Source organism: Xyrauchen texanus, chromosome 13 (genome assembly GCF_025860055.1).
Source record: "Xyrauchen texanus isolate HMW12.3.18 chromosome 13, RBS_HiC_50CHRs, whole genome shotgun sequence".
Lineage (NCBI taxonomy): Eukaryota > Metazoa > Chordata > Actinopteri > Cypriniformes > Catostomidae > Xyrauchen > Xyrauchen texanus.
In genome coordinates this window covers 22,771,275-22,788,974 of record NC_068288.1, presented here as the reverse complement: position 1 = coordinate 22,788,974, position 17,700 = coordinate 22,771,275, and the positions used below count along the sequence as shown (strand labels likewise).

The 17,700-nt window shown below is 37.4% G+C and overlaps 1 protein-coding gene across 3 annotated transcripts in view; it reads right to left on the bottom strand.

Annotated features, from left to right (window-relative positions):
• Positions 1 to 7,987: 7,987 nt before the first annotated feature.
• Positions 7,988 to 17,700, bottom strand: part of LOC127654062 (lipoma-preferred partner homolog) — a 287,765-nt gene continuing 278,052 nt past the window's right edge. For all 3 annotated transcript variants that reach the window (XM_052141028.1, XM_052141030.1, XM_052141029.1), the window contains one exon: positions 7,988 to 15,172. In XM_052141028.1, coding sequence (XP_051996988.1) covers positions 15,044 to 15,172 — 129 coding nt within the window. In that variant the 3' untranslated portion in view covers positions 7,988 to 15,043. The remainder of the gene's footprint in view (positions 15,173 to 17,700) is intronic.

The following is a 17,700-nucleotide window of genomic DNA, read 5'->3' as shown; positions in this document are numbered from 1 at the left end:
ACTGAAGGGCTTCTTCGGAAGGAAAATAACATAATATTAATTAAAGCAAGGATCAAATGTTTTGCGAATTCCACCATTCCCTTTGTTATCAGACTTTTTAATAATATTAGAGCTGTCACTGAGAATTGATGATGTTCTTTTGAGTGTTTAATGTGTTTGTAAATGTGATTTTATATTTGTCTTTTTTATATTTTTTTATGTATTTTCTGCATTAATTAAATTATGGTGTTGCTAAGCAGAAAGGAAAATAAACTTTAACTTCATAGTCCAGGAAAAAAGTAGCAATGGTGATGTTTTCAGCACATGTATGTTCTAGCAGCATGTCTTCATACTTGCTCTGCTTCACAGCAGTGTAAGCAAATGCAGTTTGCCATGACCAAAATAAAGAGAGTTGTTCTACCTGAACTTTATATAAAACACTTTTTACATTCTTTTAGGCCAAACATTTGATTGACATCTTTGATATGACCATTTTCTAAACTCACAGAAAGCATACAATAATGCACACACATGCAAACCACACAACCTTGCATTACTAACCAATAACGCAGTCCACATATGCCAAAGATAAGCATAGTGCACTGCACAACTGGGGGCTTAATTACCCGGCATAATCTCATTATTTTGTTTTCTAAACAGACTTCTGAACAGCCTGCTAGCTGTGCACAGCTAATTGCCATTTCTCGAGGACAGAGTCACTGAGAAGAAAATCAAAGCCAACAGCAGAGGGTAAATTAGGACCACAACAAAACTAAAATATCAACCCCCAGGTCGCAAATCAGCATTTTTGCCACACCACTGACCTTTTTTGCATGTCTAACTGCACACTGAATAACACAACAAAGTGAAAAAAAGATCTACATTTGAGATTAAAAACATATTGTGCACATTAAATACAGTAAGCTTGTTATTCATCTCCATCAACATTGTGAAAGTTTAACATTTTCTGTAACCTTTTCTGGAACCATTTTTGTCTTATTTATCTACTGTTTAAGGGTAAATGAAACTTATTGTGTCAAAATAATGGTCAGTAATTAATCATTAAAGAACAGAATTTCAGAACTAACCATTTGACCATTCTTTATACCTTAAATACAGATCACAATCCTTCATGTAAGCCACAGATTTGACTTAGGATTCAGGTCAGAACTGTGTTGGCCATTACTAAATTTTAAGCTTTTAACTGGCTTACTGCTACTTTGTATATTTAGCTGTATGGTGTCATTGTGAGGATATAAAGATAATGTTTGTTGCCTGTTTTGCTTTTTTTGCAAGTGGACTGAATGATCTCACAGTGAAATTGTGACTGATGGGAGATGCCACTTGTCAGTGAGTCGGCTTAATATGGGCAATCCTAGGGTACTGTTACACCCATAAACAACATGCTGTCTTCCTGTGTGATCATGTTGGTGAGGAAGAAGTATGGATATTGAAATAGGACATAACACATAAACACTTTATGAGGTAGTTTCAAAAGAGGCAACTAACTTAAAGGAATAGTTCACATGAAAATGAACAATTAATAATTTATACATAATTGAAATCATAATCTACTCACCCTCATGTCGTCAAAAAAATCCTCATGTCAGCATATGAAAGATAGAAGAGTAACAACTCTTAACATGATCTGTATTTGTTTCTGCTCATAAATATTCTCTAAAATAAGTGAGTTCATCTAGACAACAATTAAAAATGTTGCAGTCCAAGAGCACTGTATGCCTGCAAACAACAATGAAACACATGATGTAGTACCTCAACTGGAGATAAAACATGATGCATTAGCTTTTAGAAGTGTTTATGTGTGAATACATGATGACAAGTGTGACACTATTCTCCTTTATCAGTGCTTTACAGATGTGTGGTTGTTTCCAAGTCATACACATATGAAATATTACACATTGGAACTATAGGAATTCTATTTTTCTACTGTAGACCCCAAGCAGAATCAACCTGATCTCATCTTATCTCTATCAACCAGCAGGATGAAATAAGTGAACCTTGTTCCTCCTGGTATGAACACATGCTCTCGACTATTGACATCAGGAGATTTCAATGTTCTCTTGTAAAGTACAGAAATGTACTGTGTAAGTGATGCACATACCTTGAAGTCCTTTGCATGTGTTAGAGCTTGTTATTTATGCACAACTATGGTGTCAAGTGTTAAGGAACTTTGGCAAGAAATACTTCATTTGTACATATCCAAACACACACACAGAATAAGAACACACTACAGCATCACGGCATGACTAACCCCCTTGGGTGACATGTGATTGTGAACTGGGGTGACAGGCTGCTCCAACTTTGGCCTCCATGTTTTGACGTTCTCTGAGCGTCTTTGCACGTTATTTACACAGCAAACAGTTTGTGCCCTTTACTTCCCTGTTCATTTTCTATTCAGACCTTGCAGACTGCACTTTTCTCAGCTCTCATCCAGCATTGACTGGAGGGCATTATGCTCTCTGAGTTTGAAAAAGAATAATAGTTTAGGCCAGTGGTTCTCATTTATCTTTGTAACTCACCTATTGTATTTTATATACAATATTCAAAGGCTTCCAGACAGGCAATGATATTTTATACTGTGCTTGGGATGGAATAATGAGAAAGCTCCTTTTTTTTCTTTCTTTTCTAGGGCTCAATATATTTAAATAATTGTATTGTATTTTATTTTTTAGTTAATGAATTGTCCCTTTCAGAAAGAAAAAAAAAATAGATACTGTAACAAATCTGTTGTTTTTTTAATCCAAAAGTTCTCCAGATGCAGAATTTGTTAATGTGGACATTCATTCTTTGCAACTTAAACTCACGAATCACTCTTTTCAACTTTGAAAACTGACAGTTGTTAAGGGGGTAAATTAAAACATTAGTCAAACAAAATTTGTTTTGTTTGCCAAGTTTGTATGCTGCAGTGAAAAAAAGAGACAATACACTAAGATATTCACCTTTTTTGACAAATTACCATATGAGTTTATAAATGTTATAAATTCATGACATTTATAACACATATGACAACCTTCCCCCCAAAAAGGTCTCATGCCCCAACCTGACTTCCATAAAAAATATATGTCCTAAGAACACATTTAAAACCTTTGGTAAAAATCTGCCTTCAAAATAAAGTTGTCCCTTGCCAGTGTTGTTTTATTATATTCACTTGTTTACCCATAAGAGCTATAACAAAAATAGAATGATAATGAATTTATTTTAGAGGGTAAACTCACAAAATATATTCTAATAAGGTTTTGAGTAGGTGTTTAAAAACCAACATACTAAATCTCCGTAGAGAGAACAGACGTTTGTGCATTTTGACTTTTGACACCTCATTTTAAAGGGATAGTTCACCCAAAAATACAAATTCTCTAAACATGTACTCACCCTCATGCCATCCCAGATGTGTATGACTTTCTTTCTTCTGCTGAACACAAATTAAGATTTTCAGAATATCTCAGCTCTGTTGGTTCAAATAATACAAGTTAATGGTTACTAGAACTTTGAAGGCCCAAAAGACTATACAAACGTAATCCACATGACTCCAGTGGTTAAACCCATATCTTCTGAAGCTATATGATAGGTGGAGATATGAAGATATGGATTTAATCACTGAAGTCATATGGATTACTTTTATACAGCCTTTTGACCATTCAAAGTTCTGCTCACCATTCACTTGATTTTGAGGACCAACAGAGCTAAAATCTTTGTTTGTGTTTTGCAGAAGGAAGAAGGTCATAACATCTAGGATAGTAGAGGGTGAGTAAATGATGAGAGAATTAAAAATTTTGGGTGAACTATCCCTTTAAGTATATGCCATAAATCAGGGGTGGGGAACCTCTTTCCCATTAAGGGCAATTGGAGTATTTACGTAATTATTCATCAGTTAATTGCTTGAAACTTATACAGTAATTGTGGGTTAAAATTAGTGTACGCTTTCTGTTATGTTCTCACACACCAAGAGAAAACAGTTAATTCTTCACAGTTAATTTCATCTTTTTTTGCTTTTTAAATTATTTCTAAAATGGCCTCTCAGGCCGAGTAAAATGGTCTCAGGGGCCTTATCTGGCCCTGAGGCATAACGTTCCCCACCCCTGACAAAAACCATAAGCAAAAAGTCATTGGGCATGGTCATGAAGTTTTGGTATTTCCGTGCAAGCATGCGCTTAAGTCTAGGTGCAAGTGGGTTTTGTGAAATCGTGTGTGCAATGCGCAAATGGGCTAGGTCAAGTGCAATTTAATTCTGAGGTTCTTCTCAGGTTATTCCACTGTCTGCATCTGTAACGAGGCTGTTCTAGGTGGGGATTGAACCCGGGTCTCTCGTGTTCCAAGTCACTGTGTAAACAGGTTGAGCTAACTCCCCAATGCCCTTGGAAACGATGAAGCCAAGAAATGGGGTTGAAGACACATGAAATTCGCTCTTCTCCAGCTTGACGAAGAGACTGTGTTTAAGTAACTGGGACAGGACCTGTCGAACATGTTGAACGTGTTCTTGGTAGTTGCATGAGAAAATGAGGATATCATCGAGGTAGACAAAAACAAACTTGTTCAACATCTCCCGCAAGACATCATTAATCAATGCCTGGAAGATGGCTGGGGCATTGACCAGGCCAAAGTGCATAACTCTGTACTCATAGTGGCCTGTCGGGGTGTTGAAAGCCGTCTTCCACTCATCCCCCTCTCGAATCCTGACCAGGTGGTAGGCATTTCGGAGATCTAATTTAGTGAATACGGTGGCACCTTGCAGGATCTCAAAAGCAGATGTCATCAGGGGCAGGGGGTAAAGATTCTTAATGGTGATGCCGTTAAGACCCCTGTAGTCGATGCAAGGCCTGAGGTCACCGTCCTTCTTCTCAACAAAGAAAAACCCAGCTCCAGCAGGTGAAGTCGAAGTATGAATAAAACCACTATCCAAAGCTTCCTTGATGTACCTCTCCATAGCAGCCCTCTCCGGGGCAGAGAGAGAGTAAAGCCTACCTCGTGGTGGAGATGCTCCAGGAACCAAGTCTATGACACAGTCATATGGTCTGTGCGGAGGAAGGGATGTGGCTAGGATAAAATCATTCTGGTGCTGGTAATTTGGGTTCTGACAGGGAAACTACCACTGCTTGAGAAGGATTACCATGTGTCGGCTGAGGGACTGGAGTCTGAAGATTTAAACGTTGAAGAATCTCAGAAAGAATCTGCTCATGTTGCTGAATGGCTGCAGCTTGTACTGATATGGCAGAGAGAATGCGATCCACATTAGAGGGCGGTGAACTCTCCTCTGCTGGATTCATGTTATGGTTCAGTCTTGCTGTAACGAGGCTGTTCTAGGTGGGGATTGAACCCGGGTCTCTTGTGTTCTAAGTCACTGTGTAAACAGGCCTGCTCCCATACTTGGTACGTCGTCCCCCTTCGGGGTGTTGGGAACCTAAAAAATGTATGATGATTTTATGGGGCATTGGGGAAGGGTACGTGCAGTCTGACGCAGCTCGCCACTTTGGCATGCAAATGCCTGCCCGCACTTGCATCAGCAGCGCACGTACACGGTTCAGCGTATGGCGTGATTGAATAGGGGCCCCTAGTGTTGCTTCACTCGACATAATGGCGAAGTGAGCGACAGACAAGGAACATCTAGGTTACTGTTGTAACCTCCATTCCCTAATGGAGGGAACGAGATTTTGTGTCCCCCTAGCAATGACGCTGAACCGAGCCACTGCTATGGCCGAACCTTACTCTCGGCTTCTCAGTGCAAAACCTAAATGATTCCCTCCTTTTATAAACGTATGTCCGGGGGAGGGACATGCAAATTCTGTCTGCCAATTTCTCAATGGCCTTTTCTCAAGTTCAAAGTTAACCGAGGCCCCTAGTGTCGCTTTACTCGACACAACGTCTCGTTCCCTCCATCAGGGAATGGAGGTTACAACAGTAACTTAGATGTTCTACCAGAAAGACTTGAGATAATTGGAATTAATAACAACGAAAAGATACTTATATAATTTGAAAGACACTTCCTACGGTTCAGTGCTACGGAGCTTGCTTTAACCGTCAGATCCTGCAGGAGATGATGATGGCAGGGGAGGGGAGATTACCCCCACCCAGGACGGGACCTAAACTGGTGGTGATGGGGTGGATGGGGGTGAAAACAACAGAAGTATGCAAACAATGAGACGCAGCTGAGCAGGCTTATAAGGCTCAGGCTCTTTTGTGATTCGATGAGATGTCTAATATAATGAATCCTGTGAACTTCCTGCTAGAACTATACTTATGTTTCCTTCAAAAACTTCACAAAGCCATTGTCACAATATTTTTATACGTCTAATACTGAAAATACCTCAAAAGCTCACTCTTCCTAGAAATGCCTCTCCAGTGGTGCCCTTTCTTCAGAGATACTTATTTAGGGCTCAGTTAACTTTACATCAGAAATCTTGCAGGAACCAGAGTCCCGCAAAATTGAGTTTATGAAGCGAGTGCACCACTGCGGGCGATTCATTTGAAAGCTAATGATGACAGCAAGCTCAGAGCGCATTAAGCGACCAAGACAACAATGTTGACCTACATAAATGTTATGTAAATCTGACCTAACAACTGTTTTGTTTAAAGGAGTGAAGCTCAGCAGGCAAGATCTTGCATGATCGGGACTCGTTACCGCGCTCATCCCACTTCCTGAGTATTAAAGGCAGACATTCAGAAAGGCCATAGCTGGCTCCTGGGGGGGCACTCCTGGCTCTCTCACTTATATGCACTCATAAACCCATGGACACACACACACACACACACACACACACACACACACACACACACAGAGATTAGCAGCCACATCAGGTTAGCCAGCGGGACACACACTCATCAATTTGTTTGTAAACAGCAGATTAGCACACACCAAAACCAAGTGCTACACATTGTTCCTGAAGGCAACACACACAAAGAAATTAAACACACACACACACACACACACACACAAAATTACAGAGATGCACACATATGTAGGTTTATAAAGATTTTCCCCTTTATTTCAATATTAACATTTGGATAATCTTCCTGTACAGAGGAAATATAGTCATTCTTTTTTTCTAAATCACATGCTTAAAGAGGAAAATGAGAGGTCAGAGATATACTAATGCAAAAGAGCATATAGAACAGAGAGATTAGGTCATGTTGCCCTGTGGCCCCAATCCCAAACTGATAATGCTCTAATATTATTCAAAGAATGTTGTGGCATTGTGTGGTCTCTTAGGGCCCGCTTTTACTATCTTTACCGCGCAAAGACTGCAAATATAGTCTTCAAATAAAACCAAAACTAACGTGTCATTGAATACTACAGTGTTTTGTACTCTTTTTAAATAATTATTAATGTGAAATGTTCTTTGCATTCCTCAGGGATCCCTTTCAACTCTTATATTTTGGATGGCTGCTCCAATGTAGCAATCTGGAAAGAATGAAAGATTGTTTGTGGCTTATTGCCGGTTCCTGGAACGCAGGAGGGATGACAAATTGAAAGGATTAAATCAAGAAGGGTCCCAGAGGGCCCAAGAAAAAGGTCCTCTTTTGAGTCTCTTAAATTATTTTAACAACTCCATCAACCTCATTCCAGCATAAGCAACAAAACTAATTTTATATCTCAATGCTTTCACATACTAAATACCTAAGACAGCAAAGAGGAAAAATGCTGTCAGTCAGTAGCATTTTGAGTTTATCTAAATTGAAACTGCGCTGATTGTCTCTCAAGTAACAACTTAAGTAGCTCAGTATGTTCTGTATGTATATTACTGATGTAAGTATTGTGATAAATTAATTCTCACAGAGCACTCTTTTAGGGTGTGCAAATATTACAATGAAAAGCTGTCTGTTCATTACCTGGGAATCTTGCCAAATGGTGTAAAAAGCTGAAATATGAATTAACATTAGCATTTGAAAGCATTCATAAAAAAATCTGTGAAAAAAGAGACTGGCGGATGTTTTTACAAGGTTTTACATGGGGAAAATCCAACTGACAACAGAACTAATCAAATAAACCACTATGGAGTTTTTCTTAAAAAGGTTTATTAATTATAGAGGAAGTTGTTTGTGTTAAACAAGGAGTGGAAGAACAGAATCCAAGTATACATTTACAATTTCACCATGACACATATTAGGTTCTTTTCAAATATTCTTTCTCTATGAAAGGGGGAAAAAAAGATCAAAGTGCCCTATATATGTCAGCTTTCTACCAGTATGCTTTCAATACATTTCACTCATGTATTTCAAAGGCACTTAAATGTTGGTATTTGGAATATATTGCAACAACAGTCTTATATATTCATCAAGTTATTGCTAATATTCACAAACTGGCACAACATGAAACAGTGTGTGCACAATGAATTGCAAAGACTTGAACAAAATAACAGAATACACCTTACACATAAAGCTTAAATGGGTAAGGAATGCTGGATAGATCAAATCTGAGAAAAAAATAAAATAATATTACACTACACCATTAGAACATCATATACTGTACATCACACAGCACCAGCCACAAACAGCTGTGTCTGTGCTCAGTCAGAATAGGCTGGAAAAGGCATGGCATATATAGAAATAGTACTGAGAAAAGGAGGTATAGATTGAAGCACTGAAGCACTAATGTGGCTCTCGTGGCTTAAAGCCACAGTTCATTTCATTTTACATACAGAAAAATCCACAAACTGCCATAATATATCATGAAGGGTCAGTAACCGGGTATTTACACTGGCGGCCAAAAGTTTGGAATAACGTACAGATTTTGCTTTTATGGAAAGAAATTAGTACTTTTATTCACCAGGACATTAATAATGTGAAAAATTACTATTACCATTTGAAGAAAAAAAAATGTTAAACTACTTCAAAGAGTTCTCATCAAAAATCCTCCATGTGCAGCAATGACAGCTTTGCAGATCCTTGGCATTCTAGCTTTCAGTTTGTCCAGATACTCAGGTGACATTTCACCCCACACGTCCTGTAGCACTTGCCATAGATGTGGCTGTCTAATTGGGCACTTCTCACGTACCTTACAGTCTAGCTGTTCCAATAAAGCTCAATGGTGCTCAGATCCATAACACTCTTTTCCAATTATTTGTTGTCCAATGTCTGTGTTTCTTTTGCCCACTCTAACTTTCTTTTTGTTTTTCTGTTTCAAAAGTTACTTTTTCTTTGCTATTCTTCACATAAGGCCTTCTCTTTACAGTTGAACATTAAACTGGTGTTGAGCGGGTAGAATTTAATGAAGCTGTCAGCTGAGGACATGTGAGGCAAACAAGAGGATAAGTACATCAGACTCTGATGTACTTATCCTCTTGTTTAGTTGTACATCTGGCATTCCACATCTTTTTCTGTCCTTGTTAGAGCCAGTTGTCCTTTGTCTTTGAAGATTGTAGTGTACCCCTTTGTATAAAATCTCAATTTCAAGCATTGTATAGCCTTCATTCCTCAAAACAATGCTTGACTAATGAGTTTTAGAGAAAGCAGTTTCTTTTTTTTGCCATTTTTTATCTAATATTGACCTTAAGACACGCCAGTCTATTGCATACTGTGGAAACTCAAAAACAAACACAAAAACAATGTTAAGCTTCATTTAACAAACCAAATAGTTTTAAACTGTGTTTAATATAATGGCAAGTGCTTTTTTTTGTACCAAATTAGCAATTTAGCATGATTACTCAAGGATATGGTGTCAGAGTGATGGCTGCTGGAAGTAGGGCCTGTCTAGATTTGATAAAAAAATGACTATTTTCAAGTAGTGGTGGGGCTGACTTTGTGATCAGTCGAATGCCACTTTGGTGAATTAAAGTATCAATTTCCTTTCAAAACAGATACATCTGTACATTATACCAAACTTTTGGTCACCAGTGTATAGCTATATTTATATTCAGTCTGAATATATATCATGATTTTCACATCTGAATTTACCCTTGCAACCAGAGGGGAATTTCCCTGGGCCATCACTGCTGTAAAGCGATATGGCTGGAATTTTCCTGAGGTGTTAACCTCTAAATTTATGATGGTAATCTGTAGATAAATATTCATAATTTAAAATTTTCACTGCATTTGCACTGTAGCTTTAAGGACAACAAATCAAACACTTTCTCGTTGAACAAAACATTTCTGCATTCTTATGTAAAGTGTCAATGAAGAACTTTGCATAATGATATCATCCATTTACAAAATTATGCAAGTTTAATTCTTATATGTTTTTTCCTATTTTTAATAATACGTTCTTGTCTATCCGGTAATTAATACTCTAATAAATTCACAATTTGAGGATATTAAAATATTGATCATTGGGCTGTAAGAGTGAATAAGTCTTAGATCAAATTAGATAAAATACAAAACATTTTCCAAAATCCTTTCAGCCCTGATTGTCACACTCTAAACCTAATCTGAGACCATTCATTTTTCCTCTGAGACATTTGATTTAATACTAAATATTACACAAATGCCATTACACAAATCACTGTACATGCTGTATCTTACGGCACATACATTTTTATCCCAATACGTCCTCACTAGTTTTCACACGATATACAAATAAATGCAAAAACTGAGCACAGTTAGAAAAAATATCTCCAAACCACAACAATCTCTAAGCATAGGATATTTCAGTTAAATTCACATGAATTAAAGCGTTCCATTGAGAATGAAACAGGAGATCGCACTGAACGAACCACAGCATATTTGGGCTTTGAATCTGACATGAGCTACTGAAGGTTATTCACAGTCCTTAGGGGATAAAATACTCTTCCGAATAGATATTATTAGCATACAACATTATACATATGCACTTTCCCAGAGAAACTAAAAGTAGCTATTTGGTAACTTTCATCTCAAAGGGTTATTTCAGAAATGTGTTCATAATCAGTGTTTAAACCTGTATGTACTCAAAAGATGCTCATAATAATGCATGATGCATGAATCAATGTCAGGGTCAATGTCTATACCTGTATATGTTGTGTACCTTGGCAAAAATTAAACCTCAATGTTCCTGAGATACTATCAAAGGCATCATGAGTTGTCAGGTTTCAATGTTATATCCATCTAATATGCCATGCAACTGTGCTTGAATGATACATATTGAAGCATGTTTGTATCTGCATTATGAGATAAAGCTATGAAAAGCCATTGCAGTAAATGTGTGTGTTTGAATACTGGTATACATTAGTTTGACTTTAGGTGCATTCCAATTGACCGTTAGGGTCCTCCGGTTGGACTTCACATGGTATTCAGCCATCTTAAGGGAGATTCCAATCCAAAGGGAGCATATATGTTCAGTCGGAAGGGCACTCGATACACTTATCAGGAAGTGGAGAGCGAAATTGACCCACCAGTCATTGCGAACCATCAGAGTACTTATGTAGCTTGGCTAAAAGAAACTTTAAAATAAAATAAACAAATGGGGTTTGAGACACTGGTGTATTAAATAAGCCTAATTCGCCTTAGGTGTGCTTTCTATGCAGTTACCGCGAGTGAAAAATGCATGAGATTCAACCGTTACATCCATTATCATAACAATTGGTAATTTAACAATATAAAAATAACCCAATTTTTTTTTGTTTTGTTTTTTGTATTAAACAACAACAGTTATTAACCTACGGGAACAAGTCTGGATAATTTAAAATAATTAATTTAAATAGACTGATGAGCCAAAACATATGGTCATAATGTTTTGGCTCATCAGTGTATTTAATTTAGTATATTTCTCCAGACTTGTAACCAGAAAATTAAATAACTTGTTTAATAAAAAAAATACATGTTATTTGGTTATTTAACTTATGAAATATATATAGATAGATAGATAGATAGATAGATAGATAGATATATAGATAGATAGATAGATAGATAGATAGATAGATAGATAGATGTAAGGTAATTAATTGTATATTTACAGTATATGCATTTACACTAGTATGTTGTGTTATCTTACTTGAACCGCAAATTCTGCATGACTCAAGCATTGTCTGTGTTTGATGATGTTCCAAAATGAACAATTTTGTCAAATGAAGTGAACTTCAACAGATATCCCATACTCAGTGAGAAAGAATCAGTGAACACTGCGTAGGCACCCTGTGGATTGGAACGCACCTTTTGTGTATATAACTAGTAGCTCTGCATGAAAGTGTATTTCATCTTGCCTCTGATTGATGGTGAAATACAGTGCAGTACAGTGCAGAAATCAATATTAAAATTAAAGCCATAGGTCAGATACATACTTAAAGGCATAGCTACTGTAGAGCCTGGTCCCTTTCCAGAGGTAGAGTCTGTGATGTTCTATGAGTTTTATTAAATATTATTAATGAGATATTAAAATCAAAAAGTCTCTTGTTCAAAAGCAATATTTTCTTTCTTCTATAGAACACAAAAGGAGATGCTGGGCTGAATGTTTGCTTCTAGTCACGATTACTCGATTTCATTTGATTACTCAATTAAAACAAAATTTATTACAAAACTGCCAATTCGACAAATCGAAAATAAGACGGAAGTTCACAAACACAACGACAAGAGGTTCCAGCAGTGTGAGAGCACTTCACTTTAGATTTGAAAAACAATGCAGGACCTAAAAAACAACAAAAACCCAAAACAACTCTTCAGCAATGCAACAGCACTTGAAAAGATGACATCCAGCTTTCACAAACTCGCTGAACACAGCACGGTAAGTTCAGGCTGCAAGCAATTTTAGAGAAGTTGAGCTTTTTGTTACTGTGTGGAACATGCTGAATTCAGCAAAAAAAAAAAAAAAAACATTGGAATGCAATCTAAACCTATTTATCTACACATCATAGGCTTTTATGAAAGGCCTTTATGAAGCAACATAAAATAATGTCATGAAAAAGATGTCCTTTGGCCTTGATTAAAGTTACACATGCAGTTACGGATGCACAAACACACCAAACTCAATATAATTAGGTTATTTTCAGCAAATTATCGTTTTAGTTCTGTTCTGAGTAAATTAATTGCCATTTGATACGTCGTTTGATGAATACAATCTTTCTCCTCATGTAAATGAGATTTCATGAAGATTGTGTTTAAAAAATAGATTGCAATGCCCCACTTCCGATGAATATTTGCTAGTTAAGGCCATTATTACAGGTAAAATTCAATGTGGGAATTCAGAGAACTTTATTTACTGAATAAAACCGCAGGTCTGTGTGCTGTCAGTCAAAGTTCATCATGAGTCTGCTGTTAAACCCACAGCTGCGCATCTTGCCTCAAAAAAGCAAAATAAAACTTTGGCTTATGTGAGGTAGAAATGGCTAGTCTTTGCATGTAAAATTATTAACAGTTTACTCAATACGGAACTAAATGTCTAGATGTTTAAGGGCATTTTACAAGGTACGTGGCAAGCAACAATCTTTTGCCATTGTAACCGGCCCTGCTCGCCCCGCTCCGAAAGGGACTCGAACCGGCGTCTCTGGCGTGGGAGGCGGGTGCGCTAACAAGGAGGCTAAAGGATACAGCCTCTAGCGGCAGTCGCTAGTGCACCTCTTGAGGTCAGGAGAGTGAGGTTTACACACTGCACAGCTATCTACCAGCTGGCTCCCATTACACTCACCCCCTAAACCTCACTCCCATCCGGGTCACGGCACCATTGAAACCAGCCCTGCTCGCCCCGCTCCGAACGGAACTCGAACCGGCGTCTCCGGCGTGGGAGGCAGGTGTGCTAACAAGGAGGCTAAAGGCTACAGCCTCTAGCATCAGACGCTAGTGCACCTCTTGAGGTCAGGAGAGTGAGGTTTACACACTGCACAGCAATCTACCAGCTGGCTCCCGTTACACTATCTGCAGTATTTAGCACAAGTGCAACAATGCCCACAAAAGCTGGTTTGAGTATTTCTGTATTTGCTGATCTCCTGGGATTTCCACGCACAACAATCTCTAGAATTTACTCAGAAAGGTGCCAAAAACAAAAAACATCCAGTGAGCAACATTTTTGTGGACAGAAACGCCCTTTTGATGAGAGAGGTCAACAGAGAATGGCCAGACTGGTTCGAACTGACAAAGTCTACAGTAACTCAGATAACTGCTCTGTACAATTTTGGTGAGAAGAATAGTATCTCAGAATTTTATTCTGTGATGAGGGTTGGCATTGTTTTGGCGGCACGTGGGGGACCTACACAATATTAGGCAGGTTGTTTTAATGTTGTGGCTAATCATTGTATATAACTCATACTCAATAAATAAGTTTAGTAGGCAGACATTGTTTTTGTAAAGATCAAATATTCTTTTTTGCCATGGCATGTTTTTCCACAATAGAGTTCTAAACTAAAATGGGTAGATCATGTTGAACTAGTGAAAGAAAAAGTAGATCTTACATTAAAGTGTAAGAGTCTTCTTTGGGTGTTTGTTATTGTTTTCGCAATTGTTTTATTGTTGTTATTCAATCATACAATACATAAAAACTTAGGCTAATGAATGCATTTTAGCCAAATGTTACTTCACCTTGACAATTTTATGCAATCTGAGTTGGGTAATTTTCGATTACTCGATTATTTGTCAGAATAATCGTCAGATTACTCGATAAACAAAATAATCGATAGACCCCATTTGCTTTAGTCACCATTCACTTTCATTGTATTTTAAGTGAATAAAAGTGAATGGTTACTGAATGATCCTTTTGTGTTCCATGGAAGAATGAAAGTCATATGGGTTTGGAATGACATACGGGTGAGTAAACAATTGCTTTAAAAATACATTGTTAAAAACTGATAGGAGCATTTTAAAACACTGTCCATCTCTATATACATTATCTCTTATAAGGTCTAAATTTTTAAGGTGTTCAAAATCAGCTGCTGTGAGCCTTGATGAATACATATCTGCTAATAAGAAGGGAAACTTTTCCCTGGACAGAATAAATGAGTGCAATTTCAATACAGTGTGTGGAGGCGCATGAGCAACAAGAAAAGATGTGTCCCCTTAAGTGGAATGACAGCTTTATGCGTGCATGTGCATTGGGTATGTCTAGGCATAAATATTTGAGTGCAGTGATGTGACAGAATATGGTGTTTCTCAGGAATTGACAAATGCATCTGCAGGGATACTAGGGATGTGCGTGTATATTCTGTATGTGTGTGACTCAGAGGTCAGTCGTAGCCTTGGCAGTGAGGGCCTGGATGCGACTGGTGTTGCAGTTTTTGCAGAGAACATGCCCATCTAGAGGGTAGCAACCCTGATTGTCCCCCTCAGAGAGAAGACAGCCACAGTCCTGTTGTGCACACACACAAAATAGTAAATTTTTCAGTATGTGAAAAATCAAGACTCAGTACAAAATTACATTTAGACAACAGTGTGTTCTCGTCCTCAAATGTGATTGGCCAAGTCGTATTCTATAAGTGCTAATATTCAGTATAACAGCACTGGGTCACTTAAATTTTTTTATCACTCCACTTGACTGTGTTCGTGGCTTTCCAAATAGTGGTGGGGATTTTGATTAATCCCAGTGACTTGACCCTTTTGGATACATCAACAATCACCATTTTTGCAAAATGATTTAACGTGGTTCCTTACATATATCACAGCAGTTCTGAGTTGAAATGTCCAATGTGTTGCCTAAAAGCAAGTTCTCTCCAAACAGATTTTTAAGGTTAAAACAAATCCATCCTCCCAACCCTAAACCTTAAACCTAAACCTTATCGATAGTGTCATAAAAATAAATGTTACATGAAAAATACAATTGCTGAAGCAAACAGTTCATTTTGTTTCATGTGTAGACATGCATGCTATTCAGGACTCACTCCCAAGTCCACTGCATTGCTAGTGCAACTGTTTATAAGTTCAGCTACGACACAGTGTGATCGCAGTCAAACAAGCTTGTTAATGTAGTTGATTATGTAATGCAAATGTTAAAATGAATCATCTTCCAAATTCTGCACTACAGTAAAATGTTAAAGGGCCCTTTGTTAAGAGTGCTAAGCACAGCGCTATGCGATATGTCATACACGCAAAGTCAGTTGGCACTGGGCATGGCCATAGAACATAAATATTAACTAAAATATTAATACAAATAAAATATTAACTGCATCCTTGTTGAATGTCTGGCATATTTATATTGACGTGCTCCTATTATGCATGGAAAATGTGGTTCTCATCAGGATTTGCATGCAGCCTCCATTAAATTAGAGAGAATGTAAGTATTTTTAATCAAATTGTCTAGTATGATTCCTAGTTAGGCTTTGGAACGAGGGATGTTTTTTTTTGTTTTAGTTTTTTGCACGCACTTCACTTCTACCAGTCGATTTTGCTTCAAAAATGTAATTAATTTATTGAAACACACATTTCTTTAAAAACTTAAACCAAAACTATTTCTGAATTCAAATTACATTTAGATAAATAAAAATTATAATAAAGTGGTGTGACAGGGCGGAGGGCGTGGCCAGGTCGTGATGCTGCACACCCAGCCCCTAATCAGGCTAATCACGCCTCAGAGAGGGATAAAGGGCGACTGGAAGCTGCAGCGCGAGCGAGAGAGAGAGATTTACGGGCAGCTGTCTGACACCTTTGTGTGTATGTCTTTTTGTTCAAGTTCCTTATTAAAATATTATTTATATTGTCAAGCCAGTTCTCACCTCCTCCTTTCCGTTAATCCCTTAACAAGTGGTAAAATCAATCGTATATAACCACCTCCCCAAATCAAAACATTTTACCCTCTCCAACTACTTCCACCGGCCTTTTGCAGTGATTAAAAATCCCTGTATGACAACAGGTTGAAAAATACCAATACAAATTATAACATAAATACAATTGTTAATATAAACATATTAATAATAATAATTGAAAAATAAACTATGACCTCTAGAAAGTTTAACACAAATCTCATACATTTTTGTTCAATAAAATGGCTACAACTGTGATTTTCAAGGACACCATTTCAGAAGCAAATTACCTCTGGTAATAAAGTTTATGTACAAAATCTAATATACATATATTGTAATATGAAATGATGATGTTCCACTATATTATCAGTGTTTGAACTTTATTGTGACCTGCTGGTGGCATCTCCAAACTTTAGCCAAAATAGCGATGCTTCTAATATATCTTTCCCAGGAAAATTTGTATTAACATACAATACACCCACAGTTTGTGCGCATACACCCACAGATAGCGAAACACTCCCACCCATGCCCATTGCGCTTTGCACTGCCAAAAAATCATTAGCTCCTCACAGGAATATCAGATACGGTTTTGCGCACAGTTGTTTCAGGTTGCGCTGCGCCTAGTACAGTCACGGAAATAGAGGCCAAAATGTCATAAGATAGCATCATGTGAGGAACAGGCTGAAAAGTAAGTGTTTATGAACTGATAGTCTGCCCTTTCACTCTTGATTTGTGTGAAAGGGAATAAAATGAATTGTCGTTGTAGTGTCTCTAAGTGCTAATATCATCATGAAACTGTCATGATACATACAATGAGCCACGTAAAAATCACTTTGAAAAATGTAGGAATTGTAATGTGATTCTATGAGGCCAGGTTGGAATCCATTCACCAGAGACATTCTGAAGATTACAATTTTATGCTAGCAGGTGATAACAAATGAGTGTCTTTTATAATATCATTAATTCATTAAAAAGTAATTAAATCATTGACTCAACTGATTAGTTAAAAAACAAGTCGTTTACTTAAAAGATTCATTCAAAAACACTGTTTTGTTCATGACTGATGCTGAGCTTGAGTAGTGCTTCATGATTTTACTTCTTTTGGAACTATTTTCCAAAAATAAATGAGCATTTTGTTTAA